The sequence below is a fragment of the Talpa europaea genome (assembly GCF_964194135.1).
Source record: "Talpa europaea genome assembly, chromosome: X".
NCBI lineage: Eukaryota > Metazoa > Chordata > Mammalia > Eulipotyphla > Talpidae > Talpa > Talpa europaea.
In genome coordinates this window covers 28252441-28269673 of record NC_140081.1, presented here as the reverse complement: position 1 = coordinate 28269673, position 17233 = coordinate 28252441, and the positions used below count along the sequence as shown (strand labels likewise).

Here is a 17233-nt window from a genome sequence, read left to right as displayed (position 1 = left end):
CCACCTCATAGGCCTTCGCCTCAACCCAACAGCACCTTTTTCCAATTCAGCAATCTTTGACTTCATCTATTCCTGATTCTCGCCCCATCCTCTAGACTTCTACTCTGATTCCAGAACAACTCCAGTCAATTAATCCTGCTATCACTAACAAAGACTATTTGATTCAATTAAGAAAAATCAACCAAAAGACAAAGTTCATGTAAGGAAAGGTTTACCAAACCCTCCTTCCTTCTCCATAGACAAATATGATCGTGAGTTAATTCTCTAGTACTATTCCTCCAGAAACCTGATGAAGGTATAATACCATCCAAGTTACCAAGAATCACCACTTATCCTAAATAAGCTTCCCCCAAACCCCACATTGGCACCTGGGCAGGAGCAACTGCATATCAATTGTAAATGCCTAGTGGGAGGCTATCACTTTGGACTTCCCTGAGTGTGGCACCTCTTGGACTGGGCATGTCTCTCATAAGGACCCTAGACACTGTGACTATGAGGCTTTTATACGAGACAATGGCTCCCATAAGGCATGGGACTTTTAAGCCAAGGTGGACTCCCTGACCCTTTGTGGAGATAACCTCTTCACACCTGAACAGTATGCAGTGGAGACATCCCTTGGAGGACACCACGACTTACAGAATTCTCACATGTATTGCTGACATCTGAAATCCCCGGCAGTATTCTGTTATTGTTCTATGTGCTGACAGATACTGTTCTATGTACCAACACATTTACATATCTACAGATATCCAAAAATATATAATCTGACTCTCCGGTCATTAGAAACAGGAATAGTGTCTGAGCCTCCCCGGTGGCGCAGCGGTTGAGCGCTGGGTTGCGAAGCTGCCCGCAGCCTCTGCGGCACCGGTTCGATCCCCGGCTGCTCCCCGGCCACCAGAGGAGGGTCCCACATGGCACGCAGACCTCTCCTGCCACCCGCTGCTCCCCTCAGCAGTGTACTTCGGTCCTTCTGCCTGCTCTGCTCCCGCTCTAGCTCTCGTGAATTCTCTCACCCTCCCGCGCTTCTGACTGTACCCAGTGCATGTACAAATAAACAAAACAAACAAACAAACAAACAAATAAATAAATAAATAAATAAAATACATGCCTCTTTTAAAAAAAAAAAAGAAACAGGAACAGTGTCTACTATTTCTAAAATTCTATTGGCACAGGTGGTTTGGTAAGGGGTGCGTGAAACATGTGCCATATGGAGGAGTAAAAATGTAACCCCAAAGTTATATAGACATGTAAACAACTGACAAATTAAATAAGTAAAATTCTAAACAACTACTCTAAGTTTGGTGCATGTCTTGCATTAACTGGTGCGGGGTCTGGTGAGTACCTTCCATATTGAGTCATGATGCCAGGTGGAAAGTAGGCGGTGTAACAGCCTCCAGAGTACTGCTCCTCACACCAGTTCTTTTCTTCGTAATGTACCGGCTACAGTCAGAGGAAAGAAAAAGTTATAAAGAAAGCTTAAATGCTGCTAGTCAACAATGAAGTTTTGTGTTTAACACAAAGTTTACATTAAGGAAAAAGATGGCCCTGTTTTTCTAGCTAATGGGAAACATGACAGCAGCAAGTGATTCATGGCCTTTGTGAGGCACCAAGTAACAAAACATGTACGGCAACCCTACCAACAGCTGGAATTGTGGAGACATGATGTATTTAACTGGAAGAGAAGGCATCTTCACCCAGAGTCTGTATCTTTAGAGTTAAGGTTTCAGGAAACCCCATCAACAATCAGGTTCTGGAAAGGTCTGCTCAAATTTCTGGATTCTCTAAATAGCAAATTTATTTCCTTATCTATAGAGGCATTTCTGCTGAGTAAAGAGTAGAAGGGAGGAGCTATAAGCACAGTGTGTAAGAAAAGCTTTTTTCCAAACCACTCTCTAAGCTGTAGAACTGAATGATGGAAATCCTAAGAAGGAACATTAAGATGAAAAATGTTCCTCCCAAGGGTCATGAGAGAACATACTTTGATTTCCTTAACACATTATGCAAATTTATTATTTGAACAGTTCAGAAATACATCCCCAGAAGAGCCCCCAGCTATGTGGTAGGTTCTTTAGAAAGAATTTTATTCTCATCATCTCTTTCAGTGGTTGATTGAAAGCACTGAAAATCCTAAATGAGCTGTGAATTAAGTCTACAAATGGAAAAATAAATTATTATGACTTTGACCTGGGCAGAGAGTCCAGATTCAGTCTATCTCATCAAGGATATACTACTGTGCCTTCACCAACAAATGATAACATATCTGGGATTTTATTTCATAGCATTCAGTTGACATTGACAGGAGGGCAGAACCTCTGTTCTGGAAAATGATCTCAACCGCCCTGGAGACAAAACCTGTAGCTCCAGGCTCTGATTACAACCAGCTGCTAGTTAGCCAGGGAACATTTAAATAGCCCAAGGAACCATGCATCAGAAATTACATGCAACTGACAGCAGCTTTTAATGGCCTTTGGTCACTGAAGTTAATCCTTCAGTGAGCACATCCCTTTGCACTCTCTCTTTAGAAGACCGTCAGGAAACCATAATCTGCTTTGCTTTACCACTGGGAACAAACAGAGCAGAACCTGGTAGGGATTAAAGCTGAGAGTTTCTCACATGTAAAGCTTCTTGAGATCCCAACACTTTGGCGTAGAGCTCACAGATCTTCCTCTTCCTATTAAAAAAAAAAACAAAAAAAAACAAAGAAATGTTAAGGAAGTAATGATTGGTAAGTATAGACCAAAAGCAGTAAGTGCTGGGGGTCTCTTGTCAAAATTATCCAGATTTTTTAAAAAAATTAACTTTCTTTAATTTAACGAAGGACCATTGTTTTACATCCTTGCTAGTATGTTGACAGTGTTACATTTCTCCTTCTCGGGTGTGGTCACCATTGCTTTCCCATCACCAAAATAGACCTCCACCATAGTCCATGGTGTGCTTCCCATCCCCCTCTAGATGCTTCATATCTGTGGTCAGCTTTCAAGGGTTAGTTTTAAAGTTTGGCTTTGTCTGACTCTTTGTCCAGTTTCTCTATATTCCACATAAAAATGACACTATCCATGAACCATATTTATTTATTAAGGAAAAATTAAAATTAAAATCCTTTTGCAACTACCAAAAATGAACAGTCCCACAAATCTCTGCCCTCTGATTAACTCAGTCTCAGTATGTCAATTGATTTGAAGAGTCAAAGGACATTTCCTTCTTTTTAACATTTTTGTCTACCAGAATAGCACCTGAGAACTAGTTGAGGTTAAAATGGGGGAAATGAGATTAAAGTCAATCAGTTTTAGGAATTGATTCTAAATCACTTTTCTGCAATATGTAGAATTCTAAAATATTCCTTTTTATAAGTTTATAGTACATATAATGGGGTTGTTTAACTATCTTACTTTGTTTTTAAAGATCACCAAATATATTAAAAGATCAGCAAATATATAAAGCTCATTTAATCTTTTAAGCATAACATAAAATATGCTACAGCAGGAAAGGCTTATGGTCATTCCAGTCTAATAATCTGCACTTGACAGAATATTCTGTGAACACAGTACTCAAAAGGCAGCTGGCATGATGTACACTGTGATATTACATCAGTCTTTGGTTACCCTCATAATTTATTACACAAATGACTAACACAGAACATGGCATGTATTATGTCCTAAAAATCAGTGGCTTAATTTATCTAAGCACTTCTTCAAACAGATACATTTTAAACTCACAAGCACTTCTGGTGAAATTTGAAAGTTCTAATTTACTAAAATCAACTGTTTAGAAATTAATAGTTTTATTTCAGGATTTGTTTGACAAGATTCACACTAACCAGTTACATACATACTTTTGGTATTTACTTTCTCTAGTCTTTATGTAGTTTGGACATTAAAAATGCTCCAAAATATTTGCTACAGGCTAACAAGCAACTGGAAAATTTTTGCTGAAAATGTGGCAAAGAGTTTAATTCAAATGCATAAAACAAGCATTAAAAGGTAAAAAGAGGGCCTCCCCTGGTGGTGCAGCGGTTGAGCGCTGGGCTGCGAAGCTGCCCACAGCCTCCGCAGTGCTGGTTCGATCCCTGGCCGCCAGCAAGGGTCCCACATGGTGCAATAGACCTCTCCTGCCGCGCCCGCTGCTCCCCTCAGCAGTGTTTCATCGGTCTCCCTGTTCTGTTCCCCACTCTGGCTCTGGTGAATTCTCTCACCCTCCCACGCTTCTGACTATACCCAATGCTTGTATAAATAAATAAATAAATCTTTTTTTTAAAAAAATGGTAAAAAGAAAAACGGCCAAAATGTGTGTGTGTGGGTTGGGGCGGAGAGAAGTTTTATACTTAATAGTAATAAAAGAAACAGATTTTAAAAGATACTGTTTTATGCTGCCAATTACATAAGAAAATATTTTTATTATGTCTCTCAAAAATGTAGGACAAAATGTAACCTTACAGATTTATCTAGATGCTCACACTTATACTAATTATATAATTCCCAGAACTCCCATATAATGGGTACACAGTGTTAAGTAAGGAGAAGGAGGTGGGATTGTTGCTTACTGCCACCATTTTACCATGAGAAGTTATAAAGGAGGGACAAATACCACTCCTGAGATGATATCACACAGTAGGTGGCTATCTTAAAGTCATCTAACTCCAGTACAGACAGGAAAAGTTGGGGTTCCTCCAAGGGGCTGTTCAATAATCATAAAGGAACAGAAGAACTGGAAGATGTCTCAAGACAACCATCTGTCTGTGTTTCTCTCTGTAATGCAAGCCACTCATTTCAAAGATGAGGAAGCTGAGGATCAGCATGCTGAAGAGACTTGTTCAACATCATCCAGCAATTAATGGCAGGGCCAAGGTTCTAATCTCCTGAGCATCCCATCTGTAGGTGCCCTATAAATATTTGTGAATCAAATCCATCCTCAGGCTAGGATGGCACCCTCTCTCCTACTCTATGATGATGAGATGACCGATTCTCACCTACTTCACACAAATGTTATAAGGAATAGTCACTATATTTAATATTAGTAGATGAGCTAAGGAAAAGTTTATGCAAATAAAACAGGAAATTATTTCCCCCTTTCTTTCCTCCCATTAAAATTAAGGTTTTGTGGTAAAGGTATATAACACAAGAAAGCTGATTAATTCATTAGGTCACTGTAAATCATCTTGTATTTGAATTTGTTTACTGGTTTCTAAATCTGGCTACTCATCATAATCATTTCAAAAGCTTGTTTAAAAAATAGAAATACTTAGGTCCTACCCTTTACTTACTGAATCATAATCTACTGACCTCAGAAAAAATATATTTTCTAAATATTGTTTGAACGATTTTGATAGAGTTGATTCTGGAAATCAATGCTCCAGTTAATGATATATTTCTGCCTCATCAAAACTTTCGTTAAGTTCAGCCAGCATGTACAATCATAACCACATGTCTACATCCAAGCTGGTATTTATTTTCCTATTTAATAAGGAGGGAAAGCAGGAAATCCAAAAGAAAATATCAAATTTAGTGAGGTGTAATAAAAAAAAATGTTAGATGCTACTCCTGACTTTGTCACAAGCTAGGTGTGGAGCCTCAGATTATCATTCCCTGTTACTGGATCCCAAATTCTTCATGTATGGTGGGTATTAAAATAGCTCCCTTCCTGATACCAAATCTCATGGTTGCTCAAATAAAAAAAAAATGCCATGTGAATATGGGAACTCATTCTGCAGCCTTTTTTGACTTCCAAAGTCATCAAAGTAGCACTCAGTGCAAGGACTACTTAGTGGATTTAATGTTTAATTTTAAAATCAAATTCAAAGAAAATTAATATTTGTGTGTGTATTGGTCGTCTTCAATAGTTAACAAAGGATTTAGGGCAACCATAAAGAATGGAAAGCCCAGAAATTCCCAAGGCAGTTTCCCAACAGTTAAAAAGACTATTTCCAGGTAAGAGTTCCAGTTAAGATTTTTTTAATTGCATTATTTTTGTTGAGGTAACTTTTGTTTGCAACACTATATGATTGCAACACTATATGTTAACAAAGGATTTAGGGCAACCATAAAGAATGGAAAGCCCAGAAATTCCCAAGGCAGTTTCCCAACACTTAAAATGACTATTTCCAGGTAAGAGTTCCAGTTAAGATTTTTTTAATTGCATTATTTTTGTTGAGGTAACTTTTGTTTGCAACACTATATGATTGGGTATACACACGCACACCTCTTTAGATGTTATGTTACTACACCACAATCACCACCAAAACACCTATAGTCCTCCACCATAGACTACTGGGTCCCGCCACCCCTTTGATCCCACCTCCCACCCTCTCCCTCTGGTAGCCTAAATTCTGAAGTCAGATTTCTATATGAACAAAAGATTCCAAGGCAAAACAAAATAAAACAAATATAACAAGTCAGAAAGAGAGAAATGGAAACAGAAAGGGGAGGGGGGAAACCACTGCCCTATATAACTGTTTCATACAAAGAAGCTCTTGGGTGAAAAGAGTATCACAGTTGTGCCCTAGATAATCAGTGGGGAATACTTTTATGTATGCAAGTTGCAACTGGTTACAAAATCTGTATATATGGAATTGATCTTCAAAAGACACACATGTCAGAAAACCTTGGAAAGGTGATAATGGCATTGCAAAGTGATGGGGACTCAGGCCTCTAAGGTCAGAACTAATTTTTTCTAAGATTTTTCTCCATCCATCTTACAAGAAACCCTATCTTTCAACCACTGTAAAATTAACACAGGTACACAGGTATGTAAAATTACATTAATATATGCTCAATAGCAACAACAGAGTCAAGAGAACTATTGCAAAATACAAAAAGGTTGATTTGTTGGGACTTTGAGAATATAGAGAATTATTGGGTTTTTCATAATGTGTTATACTGCTGTTAGTGCAACAAGCACAATATAAAGTGAACTGTTTGTGTTTCAGATGTAAATTCCTACCTTATTTCTTTATGGAGCTTGGAGAGACGGACGGCTTTTCGGGCAAGAATGAAGCTGGAAAGAGAGATTACATAAGAACAATCAGATTACAGCTGTTTATATTAAGAATTTGCCCCTTTTTTATTTTATGTATTTTTTACATCATTCTTCACTTTTGTACAATGTGTGTTTTTTTCCTCTCAGATGTAGTCCCTGTGAAATTCCCACCACTCATTCACCCGTGCAGCATCACCATAGTCCCTTGTACACTTCCTGCCCTTGTGCTGATCCTTCTCCTTCCCCCTACCCTGCAGAATGTCTCTGATATAGTTGCCTGTTGATTTTTTTTATTATTTTTTTCCTGATCCCTTATTTGGTTGCCCTACATTCTTCCTATAAGAATTTGCCCCTTTTTGAAGGGCTTTTGTCTCTACCTACTCAGTATAAATGAGCTCTCCCACATCCTCCGAGTATGTCCCTCTACTAGAGCAAATGCCCCTGCTTCTGTGTCTAAAATCCCTTATGAGGATGTGGGCTTTTAAATGGCAGGTCACCTCCAACTCAATATTTTGCCCCTATCATTTAGTACAGTTCTTGCTTACAATAAGAAATCAAGTGTTTAAATCCAGACAAGAAATGGGCTAAAGAACTTAAAACACATTTCTGGAAAGAGGAAATGCAAATGGCCAACAGGCATATGAAAAAATGTTCAACATCCCTTATCATCAGGGAAATGAAAATTAAAACCACACTGAGATACCACTTTACACCAATAAGAATGGCACATATCATATCAGGCCTCCTCGGTGGTGCAGCTGTTGAGCACTGGGCTGCGAAGCTGCCCGCAGCCTCTGCAGTGCCGGTTCAATCCCTGGCCGCTGGCGAGGGTCCCACATGGTGTACAGACCTCTCCTGCCACCGTCTGCCTGTTCTGCTGCCCGCTCTGGTGAATTCTCTCACCCTCCTGCGCTTCTGACTATACCCAGTGCTTGTATAAACAAAGAAAGAAATCTTTAAAAAAAAAAAAAAAAAGAATGGCACATATCAAAAAAACAAGCACCAACATATGTTGGTGAGGATGTGGTGAAAAAAGAACTCTACTGCATTACTGGTGGTAGTGCAGACTGGTCCAACCACTATGGAAAGCTGTCTGGAGGTTCCTCAGTCCACTAAAAATGGAGCTACCATACGGCCCAGCAATTCCATTACTAGGGATCTACCCAAAGGACACAAAAACGGTGATTCAAAAGAACACCTGTACTCCTATGTTTATTGCAGCACTAATAGGTAAAACCTGGGAAACAACCCAAATGCCCAAAAATAGATGACTGGATCAAGAAGATGTGGCATATATACACAATGGAATATTACTCAGCAATCCAAAAAGATAAACTCATGGCATTTGTAGTAACATGGATGGAGCTAGAAGGAATTATGCTTGGTGAAATAAGTCAGAAGGAAAAAGAAAAATATCGGATGGTTTCACTTATAGCAGGAATATAGGGGAACCACATAAGACAGCAGTGTAAAAAAATAATAACAACACAAAAAAAAACAACAAAAACAGATGATTATAAATCAGAGACATCCTGCAGAAGAGAAGGAGGGAGAGGGATCAGAGGGAGGGAGGGAGGAGCACAGGGGACTGAGGTGATGGTGCACGGGTGCATTGGTGAAGGAAACTCTATGGGGACTACACCTGAGGGGGAGGGGAGGAAATATTGTTTAAAAATGAACAATGATGGGGGCCTCTCCGGTCGCGCAGCAGGTTGAGCACAGCACCGTGAAGCTGTCCGCAGCCTCTGCAGTGCCGGTTAGATCCCTACTGGCTGGCGAGAATACCACATGGTATTTTGTCTCCTGTCACGCCCACTGCTCCCCTCAGTAGTGTATTTCTGTCGTCTGCCTGTTCTGCTCCCTGCTCTGTCTCTGGTGAATCCTCTCACCCTCCCACGCCTCTGGCCTGTACCCCAGCTCTTGTACAAAAATAAATAAAAAATCTTTTAAAAAAATGAACAATGATGTAAAAAAAATAAATTTACATAAAAAAGAAATCAAGTGTTTAAAAGATTAATGTATTAAATTTTCATGCAGTTAATGACTGCTGCCCTGTGCCAATACCTGGTAAAAGCTGGAATAACAAATATTAATAAGTGTCTGTAAAGGTGACCATGGTAGGCCACCCAGGTCACCTTTCAGGATTAAGCCCCATTACCCTGAGCTTATAGGCAAACCATTCCCCATCAACCCCACTCTGTAGCAGAGAACTACCGGGCTCAAGGTCTCCACCTGCCCCAGAATGGCTGGCTCTGAGGTGTGGTGGGTACCAAGGCCCACCCCATTGCCTCGGTGCTGGACACTACTGAAGGGCAACCCCATTGCAGAGCTCTCCCAAATGGCCTAGCACTGTCCCCAAATTCAGTAACTCAGTTATAATTCATCAGCTTCCCTTTAGTGAAATATATTCTATTTTTATACTGATGATATTAACTACATATATATTCTAAAGAATTGAATTGTAGAAATGAATTCTAGCCTTTTACCCAGGCAGAGGAAGAACAGGAATGGTGAGGTCAGGAGAAGCTTTATTACTCATGCATGAGGTCCCAGACCTGGGTCTGAGCACCGGTTTAAAGACCAAGGGTTCCTTTTATACACAACAGTGTCCATATCTGTTACATTGATAACATCGTTTTTCAGCAGGCACAACCATTGCTGCAAAGTCCCCAGAAAAAGGGGGGAAGGCAAGGGGGAAAGGTGCAGACATTGGGGGATGGCCTTGGAGAGACAGACCAGCTGGTTGGCTGCCCGATCTTGTAGATAAGAGTGCTGAGGCCCTGGCCATGAATCTTGAAAGGGAAGGAGCTGTAAGTAAGCAAACTTGTTGATTATGGCTGCACTGGAGTGTTCATTGCACCTGGGCTTGAAGTTCTGCTGGAATCTTTATTATATTCATTTGCTCAATAATATATTTTCACTTCAGAATTGTGACATGAAGTCCTTAGTTATTACTATCATTAGAAAGCTTTTCAAAATCCAAATGAGCTAAATGATAATGAAATTATTTCTCCATTTAAAAAAAATTTAAATCGTATTCTTTTATTCTACACCAAAAGACAAGTAGATCAGGACTGAAAATGCAAGGGCTGAAAACAGGCATGTCATCCTCTCCCCTATTCCAAAAATAAAATGTTCCTTAAACTTGATTGGCAATTTCTTTAGGGCTGTTATTTGAGATCATTCTGAGAAGTGATGAATTTGTGTTAATCTAGAGAATAGCATTTCAGAGGAAGCTGTGGACTGTTTAAGAAATTTGAGCTACCGAACTTTATGGGACAGTGTCATAATTTTGCTTGATGTTATGGCTTGCTAGTAAAGGCTTTAGTTAAATTTTAGGTTTAAGCATGAATCAAACATTTTAGACTTATGCAGTATTTCAATGAAAATTATGAATAGCTGATGAAATATTAAATGATTTATCTGAAAACTGTTTTAGATCTTTGGTGCTTTTTACATTTCCATTTCCAAGGGCAGATAGTGTTGGCTGTCTCTGTCAAGTTGCAAGTCATGAATGAAATAAACCTTTATGATCTAATTCTAACCATCTAACTAAAGGACAACCCTCCTTTAACGATTTTACTGAGAAAATTAAACATGCTGGCTTTGGGTTGGGGACAATTGACAGTTCTAAAGTTCAAAGTCCTTTCTAGTTTTCAAAAGGTAGTAGTTATCACACAGTGCTGGGCAATCAACCTCCACCCCCAACTTTCAAGGCATTCCTTGCCCAGAGAAAAGAATAGGGTGGAGACAATATATCTTCAAGATAAGAACATTGTGGGGCAATTCTCCAGATAAAACAGATCAGAAATCACTTTTTTAAGCCTGTCTAAATAAGCCTATTATCTGGAAGACACCTGCCCTGTATGTCCTTGTTAAAGCTGAAGAAAGTCCAGAAGAGCAAATGGCACAATACCTAACTCCCAGGGCAAAAAGAACATCAACGTCTTTCCACCCACAGCTGGATTGGTTTTGACTATCTAAAACCTCTGCCTCAACACTCTGGCTTTCCTCTGGCATATAGATGATGGAGAACTAACAATCCATAGCCTGTATTGCCCAGTGAGGTTAGAGGTCATTCAGTTGCAAGCACCTGCTCTTCTCAGGGAGGCTTGTGCTCTTTTTTATTTTCCAACCACATAAGCGGTTTCAAAATGCCTCATTGGCAGCCCTGCTGCACAGCCTGCTTTCTAAGTTGGTTGGGTCCTTTTGGTTTTGTAATTCCCCTTAAATGATGCAATGTGCATGAGCTCAACTCTCTCTTCTGCTCCCTAGAAGACACAAGACACGCATTTCCCAGGGGGGAAAGAGGAAACCACTGGTCTCTAAAGGTCACTATTACAGAAGCTGTGCTGTTTTGCTGTGGAACAAAGAGTTCTTTTGTTTGTATAATTTTGAGCAGGGCTACAAAACATGGCAACAGGAGGTTACAGAACTCCTTAGCAATCCTTTTGTGAGAGCCCCACTTCTTTATCTGGATTTCTAGTCTCCAAAGGACAGAGCAGTGTGTGCAGGGATGGGAGATGAGAGGAAAATGTCTCTCCTTCCAGACACAGAACCTCACCCTAGACCACCTCTGGTGAGGGAGAGCTGTGAAATGATCTACTGGGAAAAGTACCATCCATTCAAGGCCTGGGTTAGCCTCCAAGCACACTTCCTAATTGGTCATCAATCTTCTATTTCAGGCTACCAATTAACATTTGCTGTGCAGCAGATGTTTGCAATGGAGAAAAGGACAAAGGCCAGAAACCCTACATTGGGAAGGTTTTACAGGAAAAACAGTTCTCATTCCAGAACAGTTGTGGACATTCTGCTTCTAAGCAGGGCTGTCTACCATATCACCTGTGTAGCTGTTTCTTATACTTTGTCTTCAATGTGTAAGTTTTTTTTTAAAGATTTATTTATTTATGCATACAAGAGCTGGATTGTGGGCCAGAGGTGTGGGGGGTGAGAAGATTCACCAAAGACAGAGTGGGAAGCAGAACAGGTAGATCTACTGAAATACACTGCTGAGGGGAGCAGCAGGCAAGTCAGGAGAGGTCTGCTGCACCAGGTGGGTTAACTCCCTGGCCGGGGATGGGGATAGAACTCGTGCTGCAGTGGCTGCCGATAGCTTCATAGTGCTGAGATTTAACCCCTTGCGCCACCAGGGAGGCCCAACGTATAATTTTTATTGGGAAAAATAAATATATAGGCACAAGTTCAAGATGATTTCTATTTTAGTAAAGTTTCTCAGTGTTTTTATGCCACATATAAACATCACTGTAATATTTTAATAAATGGAAACCTAATTTATTTCTACAGGGTTATTTATCATTGCTTGAGCTCAATTCTGAAACAATATAGACTCTGCCAGCATCCAATCACTTGCATGATTTGGAAAATGCAGGACTTACCCCATGATGGCAGGGAGTGATCCATCTGGCTTAGTGTCATCCAGAGTTATTGAAATTGGGGCTTCCTCATCTTCAATCAACATGCAGCCACAGTAATCTTAACCAGAAGAAAATCCCTAGATTAGACTGACCTCATCTGAGACTTAGGGGCAGAAATTATATATGTATTTTGCTAAGAAAGGCACATCTTAAAATACTGGCCTTTGCCCCAACCTTAGAAGCCACTCCCTGTTAAATATACACTAACAATTCAAAGGTGTCTATTCACCCAGACATATGGAAAATGACCCATCTTTGATGACCTTTCCATAAAGGTCACATACATCCAATGCATGGCTAAATTAGTAAGATGGTCCTGTAGAATTCGAAGAAGTGGAGATGTATCTGAGGGAGTCAACCCAGGAACCCATGGAAGAAATTAAAGGAAGATTCTGAAAATATGAGCAGGTCACCATATCCTCCTAGAACGTGCCTCATTTCCTTCTCCCCACAAACTGACAGTAGGTCTTATTCTCAATATTTTACAACAAGAGACTGACACTGAACAAGGTGAAAGAAATATCATGCCTGAGGCCACATATTGAATAAGCAAGTGAAGTCCAGATATGTGTGACTTCAAAGCAGTGCCTTTCCATGGTGGCAATGGCAGCCCTGCAACTGATGTGATCTCTCCCTCCCCTCCCAATGTCAGCAAGGGCTCTTGGGGCAATTTTGTGTTGCCAGGGGCTATGAGGAAATGGACTGTGATTTCTGATCTTTTATCACCAATTTGGAAAGATTATTCATTTTTTGTTTTAGTGTCTAGTATAATATTCCTAAGAAAGTATGATTCTTTCACTAAGTACAATTTAAACATGAATAGCAGCAGCTTACCTTTCTTCTTCCAAAAGGCCTCCTTATAATACATCATGCACTTGATAACAGCCCCCATTGGGAGACGCTGAATTAGCTGGTTCCTCTCTGATGGCAACATGGGTGTGAAGTGGATCTTAGTGGTCAAGGTTGGAGGGATGGCACTAATGACATATTTGCACTAAAACACATAGATACAAAATACCACCTCAGATGTGAGCCAGTAATAACATAAAAATTAACAGTAATAAACAGTAATAATATAAAAATTAGGCCACTGAAAGGCAACAAAACAGAACAAGGGATGTCAAGACTGGTAATTTCAAAGACTGAGCCAGAAACATGTCAGTGTTTATTATATTACTGCTCAGATCATAAGCAGAAGGCACAGAAGACACAAGGTCTATTTAATATATGCTCTTTTTGATTAAGTGAATTACCTCATATACTTCATGATTCAATGTCTCTATGATGATGATGTTTTCACCTGACTGGTCAACACCGGTGACAGGACAACTCAGCTTTACTCGGTCACCAAGAAGGGCCATTATCCGTTCACTCACTTGACCAGATCCACCTACAAACTTCCGTTCCTAAGGATGAAGAGTGAGAAAGGAAAGGTTATACAGGTTGGAAGAAGGAAAATCATTATTCGCACTGATTAGAAAACCTCCAGAGGTGGCCTCCCTGTGGCACAGAGTGTTGAGTGCTGCACTGTGAAGCTGTTCGCAGCCTCTGCAGTGTAGGTTCGATCCCAGCTGGCTGGCGAGAATCCCACATGGTGCAGCAAACCTCTCTTGTTGCACCCACTGCTCCCCTCAGCAGTGTATTTCGTCAGTCTGCCTGTTTTATTCCCCACTGTGTCTCTAGTGAATCCTCTCACCCTCCCACGCATCTGGCCTGTACCCCGGTTCTTATATAAATAAATAAATCTTTAAAAAAAAAAAAGAAAAAAAGAAAACCTCCAGAAAGTTACAGGCCATACCTCCACACTCTGTACACTTAACTTTGGAGGAACTAGCACAGAGGTACATTCTACCAAGACACCTCAATCATGCTGTGCACAGCTTCCAGCAGTAGAAAGCCATTACTATTTTATGAAGCCACAGAACACAAAGCAGTGTTCCCTGACATCAGTGCCACCTTTACAATAATGCAAATATCAGCAAGTGTGTGGGCTTTAAGTGCCTATTAGTGCAGTGTATGGAGGGAGCCCTGGGAAAGGAGGGAGCCCTAGGGGACTTTGTTACTTTTTAATTAATTAACCTAATTAAATAATTAGCTCCCTTGAACAGGCTGGTAAGACCAGGAGTGCTCTGCCTCATAGCAATCTGTTATTCTCATCTTGGAAATGGTTCCAGCTTAATCTAGAAGGCAAATTCTTAATACAATTCAAGTTATGAGACTCAGAGGAGTATTTTTAGACTACTGTAGATGATTTTTTGAATGGTTATAAATACACTTAGATAAACTGAGGCAAAGTCCAACATATGACAATTAGGTACCTCAATTGCACACCTGCAGAAAATGTGGAATGAACAGATATGCAGTGATTTTTGTGCTTTTATAACTGACTATTGTTCTAATGACACCTTTATAAAAGGTTCTTTATAAAAATATTCCCATAGTAGTTCAGACCTAAATTCATGGATCTGCTTTCCTCGGAAAATGGAATCATTTAATTTATAATTTGAGGGCCTCCCTGGTGGCTCAAAGGGTTGGGACACAACCTATGAAGTTGTCTGCAGCCTCTGCAGCACGAGTTCAATCCCCCGGCCGGCCAGGGAGCAACCCACACAGCACAGCAGACCTCTCCTGATTCGCCCGCTGCTCCCCTCAGCAGTGTACTTAGCCAATCTGCCTATTCAGTTCCCCACTCTGTCGCTGGTGAATCCTCTCACCCCCCACACGTCTGCCCTGTACCCTAGCTCTTGTACGCATAAATAAATAAATCTTTAAAAAAATTTATAATTTGACCTCTGTTTTCCAAGAGTTACTTTGAATTTTAATACAGTGGAAAGACCATGCACAAAATCCATCTTGTTCACGATCTTCTCTAATATTTGTTGAATTAATTACTGAAGGGTAAATCTAAGTTTCTTGTAAAAATATTGTGATAACAGGTCATGAACTGTTAGTTCTAAAACTGAACTTTTCTTTCTAAAAGGTCATGTAGAGTTAGGCTAAATGTATCTTGGTTCCTCTGAATGAGGGCCATAAATAAAAAAATGAGTCAAGATACCTCAGAAAGTGAAATAGGGGTAATGTGGAATTTTGCCTGTAAGTAAAGACACTCTGAAATGCAAGTCTCTCCTGTTTGGACAGATAAGGGTCAATTGAGCAATAGCTCTTGGGGTCAGAAGAACAACTTGGGGAGATGTGAAAATCTCCTAAGAGAGGAGTAATTTACTTAGCAGAGAAGGATGCTTATATTTTGCACTATGGAGCAGAGCACAAGCTAGAAGTAAACTGCTTTTAATAAAACCCCATGCCATCTAGGCATAAATAACAGTCTTAGAAAGGATATTCTCATTTTCTTGATGAAGGAGAATCTGAAAACAAAGAATCTCAGAATTCAGAAAATAAGAAATTAGGACTCTGCGTCTAGCCAATGAACCAACAAGTTCACTCAGCAGTAATAGAAGTGGTATGGAGGCTGAGCAAACACAAGTGGGCAGCAAATATTTAGAATCAAAAATGCAAAATTTACTATTGAAGAAGTAAATAACAGTCACTTTCATTTCATAAGTTAACATAGAAGAGTATCTCTGAGGTACAGAATAGTACAAAAAATTTATGTCTAGAATAGAGATGACTTTAAGTACAGTCACCTTACAGGTACTAGACTTTTTGGGAAATTATTTTAGTAATTGATCTCCTCATATTTAAATAGTCTAATTTTACCAACCTCTAAAAGGAAGGAAATTAATTCTCAAAACCTAGTATTACTTCCAAATGAAATATTCTTTAGTTATGAGCTTATTTTCAGGAGTGAGAAAAGGAAATGGGCAATTTTGCCTTTAGAAGAGTTTGTTGAGATCATGTCACACTACAAATTATTTATGTTTCAAAACACAGAAGCAATTAATAAGATGCTACTGTGGGTGAGGGCAAAACACAAATGAAATTCTGGCCTAAGAAGGAACACTCCATACCTGGCCCCCATTGGTAATTGAGAATATCCGAGTGGTGCCTCCACACTGCTTCACGTACCACAGGAACCACAGGGCAGAGACTTCATGAGGCTCGGAAGTCACATTGATATTCACAAAGAGAGAGGCAAACTGCCTAGCTGTCCTGGTTACACAACAAGAGATGGAGTCAAGCATAAATAGACATGCTTCACAGAAAATATGCTTTTAATTCACAAATTAGTGTGGTTAGAAAGTAATTCTACTGCTTTTGGAAAAAAGAAACTCATAAACTCACTATTTGAAAGAATGCTTTTTTTAACTCTTGGGAAAAATAAGGTTTCCCCTTGCTTCTACAAAATTATGGTCTAGCTCCAAATACACTAATCCCAGATCAATCTAAAGGGTCAGGGAATAGGGCCTCCCCTGGTGGCACAGGCAGTTGAGCACAGCACTGTTAAGCTGCCCACAGCCTCTGCAGTGCCGGTTCGATCCCAGCCGGCGAGGGTCCCACATGGCGCGGCAGACCTCTCCTGTCGCACCTGCTGCTCCCTTCAGCAGTGTATTTCGGTCCATCTGCCTGTTCTGCTCCCCGCTGTGTCTCTGGTGAATCCTCTCACCCTCCCACACCTCTGGCCTGTACCCCGGTTCTTGTATGCATAAATAAACAAATATTTAAAAAAAAAATAAGGGGTCAGGGAACAATCAAGATATTTGTTATTTAAACAACTAACCTGTCCTCTCCAATTCCATTGCCCCCACCCTGGGTCCAGGTTACCAATGTCCTTCACTTGGGTTACAACAGTGGTGACTCCCCATTGGTCATCCCACATGCCCATTTGTATCCTCCTTCACACTACAGCCAAGGAAGTCATTTAAAAG

The 17233-nt window shown here is 40.2% G+C and overlaps 1 protein-coding gene across 1 annotated transcript in view; it reads right to left on the bottom strand.

Moving 5' to 3' along the window:
• Positions 1-17233, bottom strand: part of MAOA (monoamine oxidase A) — a gene marked incomplete at both ends in the record, with an annotated part of 55992 nt that overhangs the window by 2065 nt on the left and 36694 nt on the right. Inside the window, 7 exons of the mRNA XM_084258756.1 lie at positions 1343-1440; positions 2614-2671; positions 6937-6990; positions 12369-12465; positions 13242-13401; positions 13661-13813; positions 16376-16517. Coding sequence (XP_084114882.1) covers positions 1343-1440; positions 2614-2671; positions 6937-6990; positions 12369-12465; positions 13242-13401; positions 13661-13813; positions 16376-16517 — 762 coding nt within the window. The remainder of the gene's footprint in view (positions 1-1342; positions 1441-2613; positions 2672-6936; positions 6991-12368; positions 12466-13241; positions 13402-13660; positions 13814-16375; positions 16518-17233) is intronic.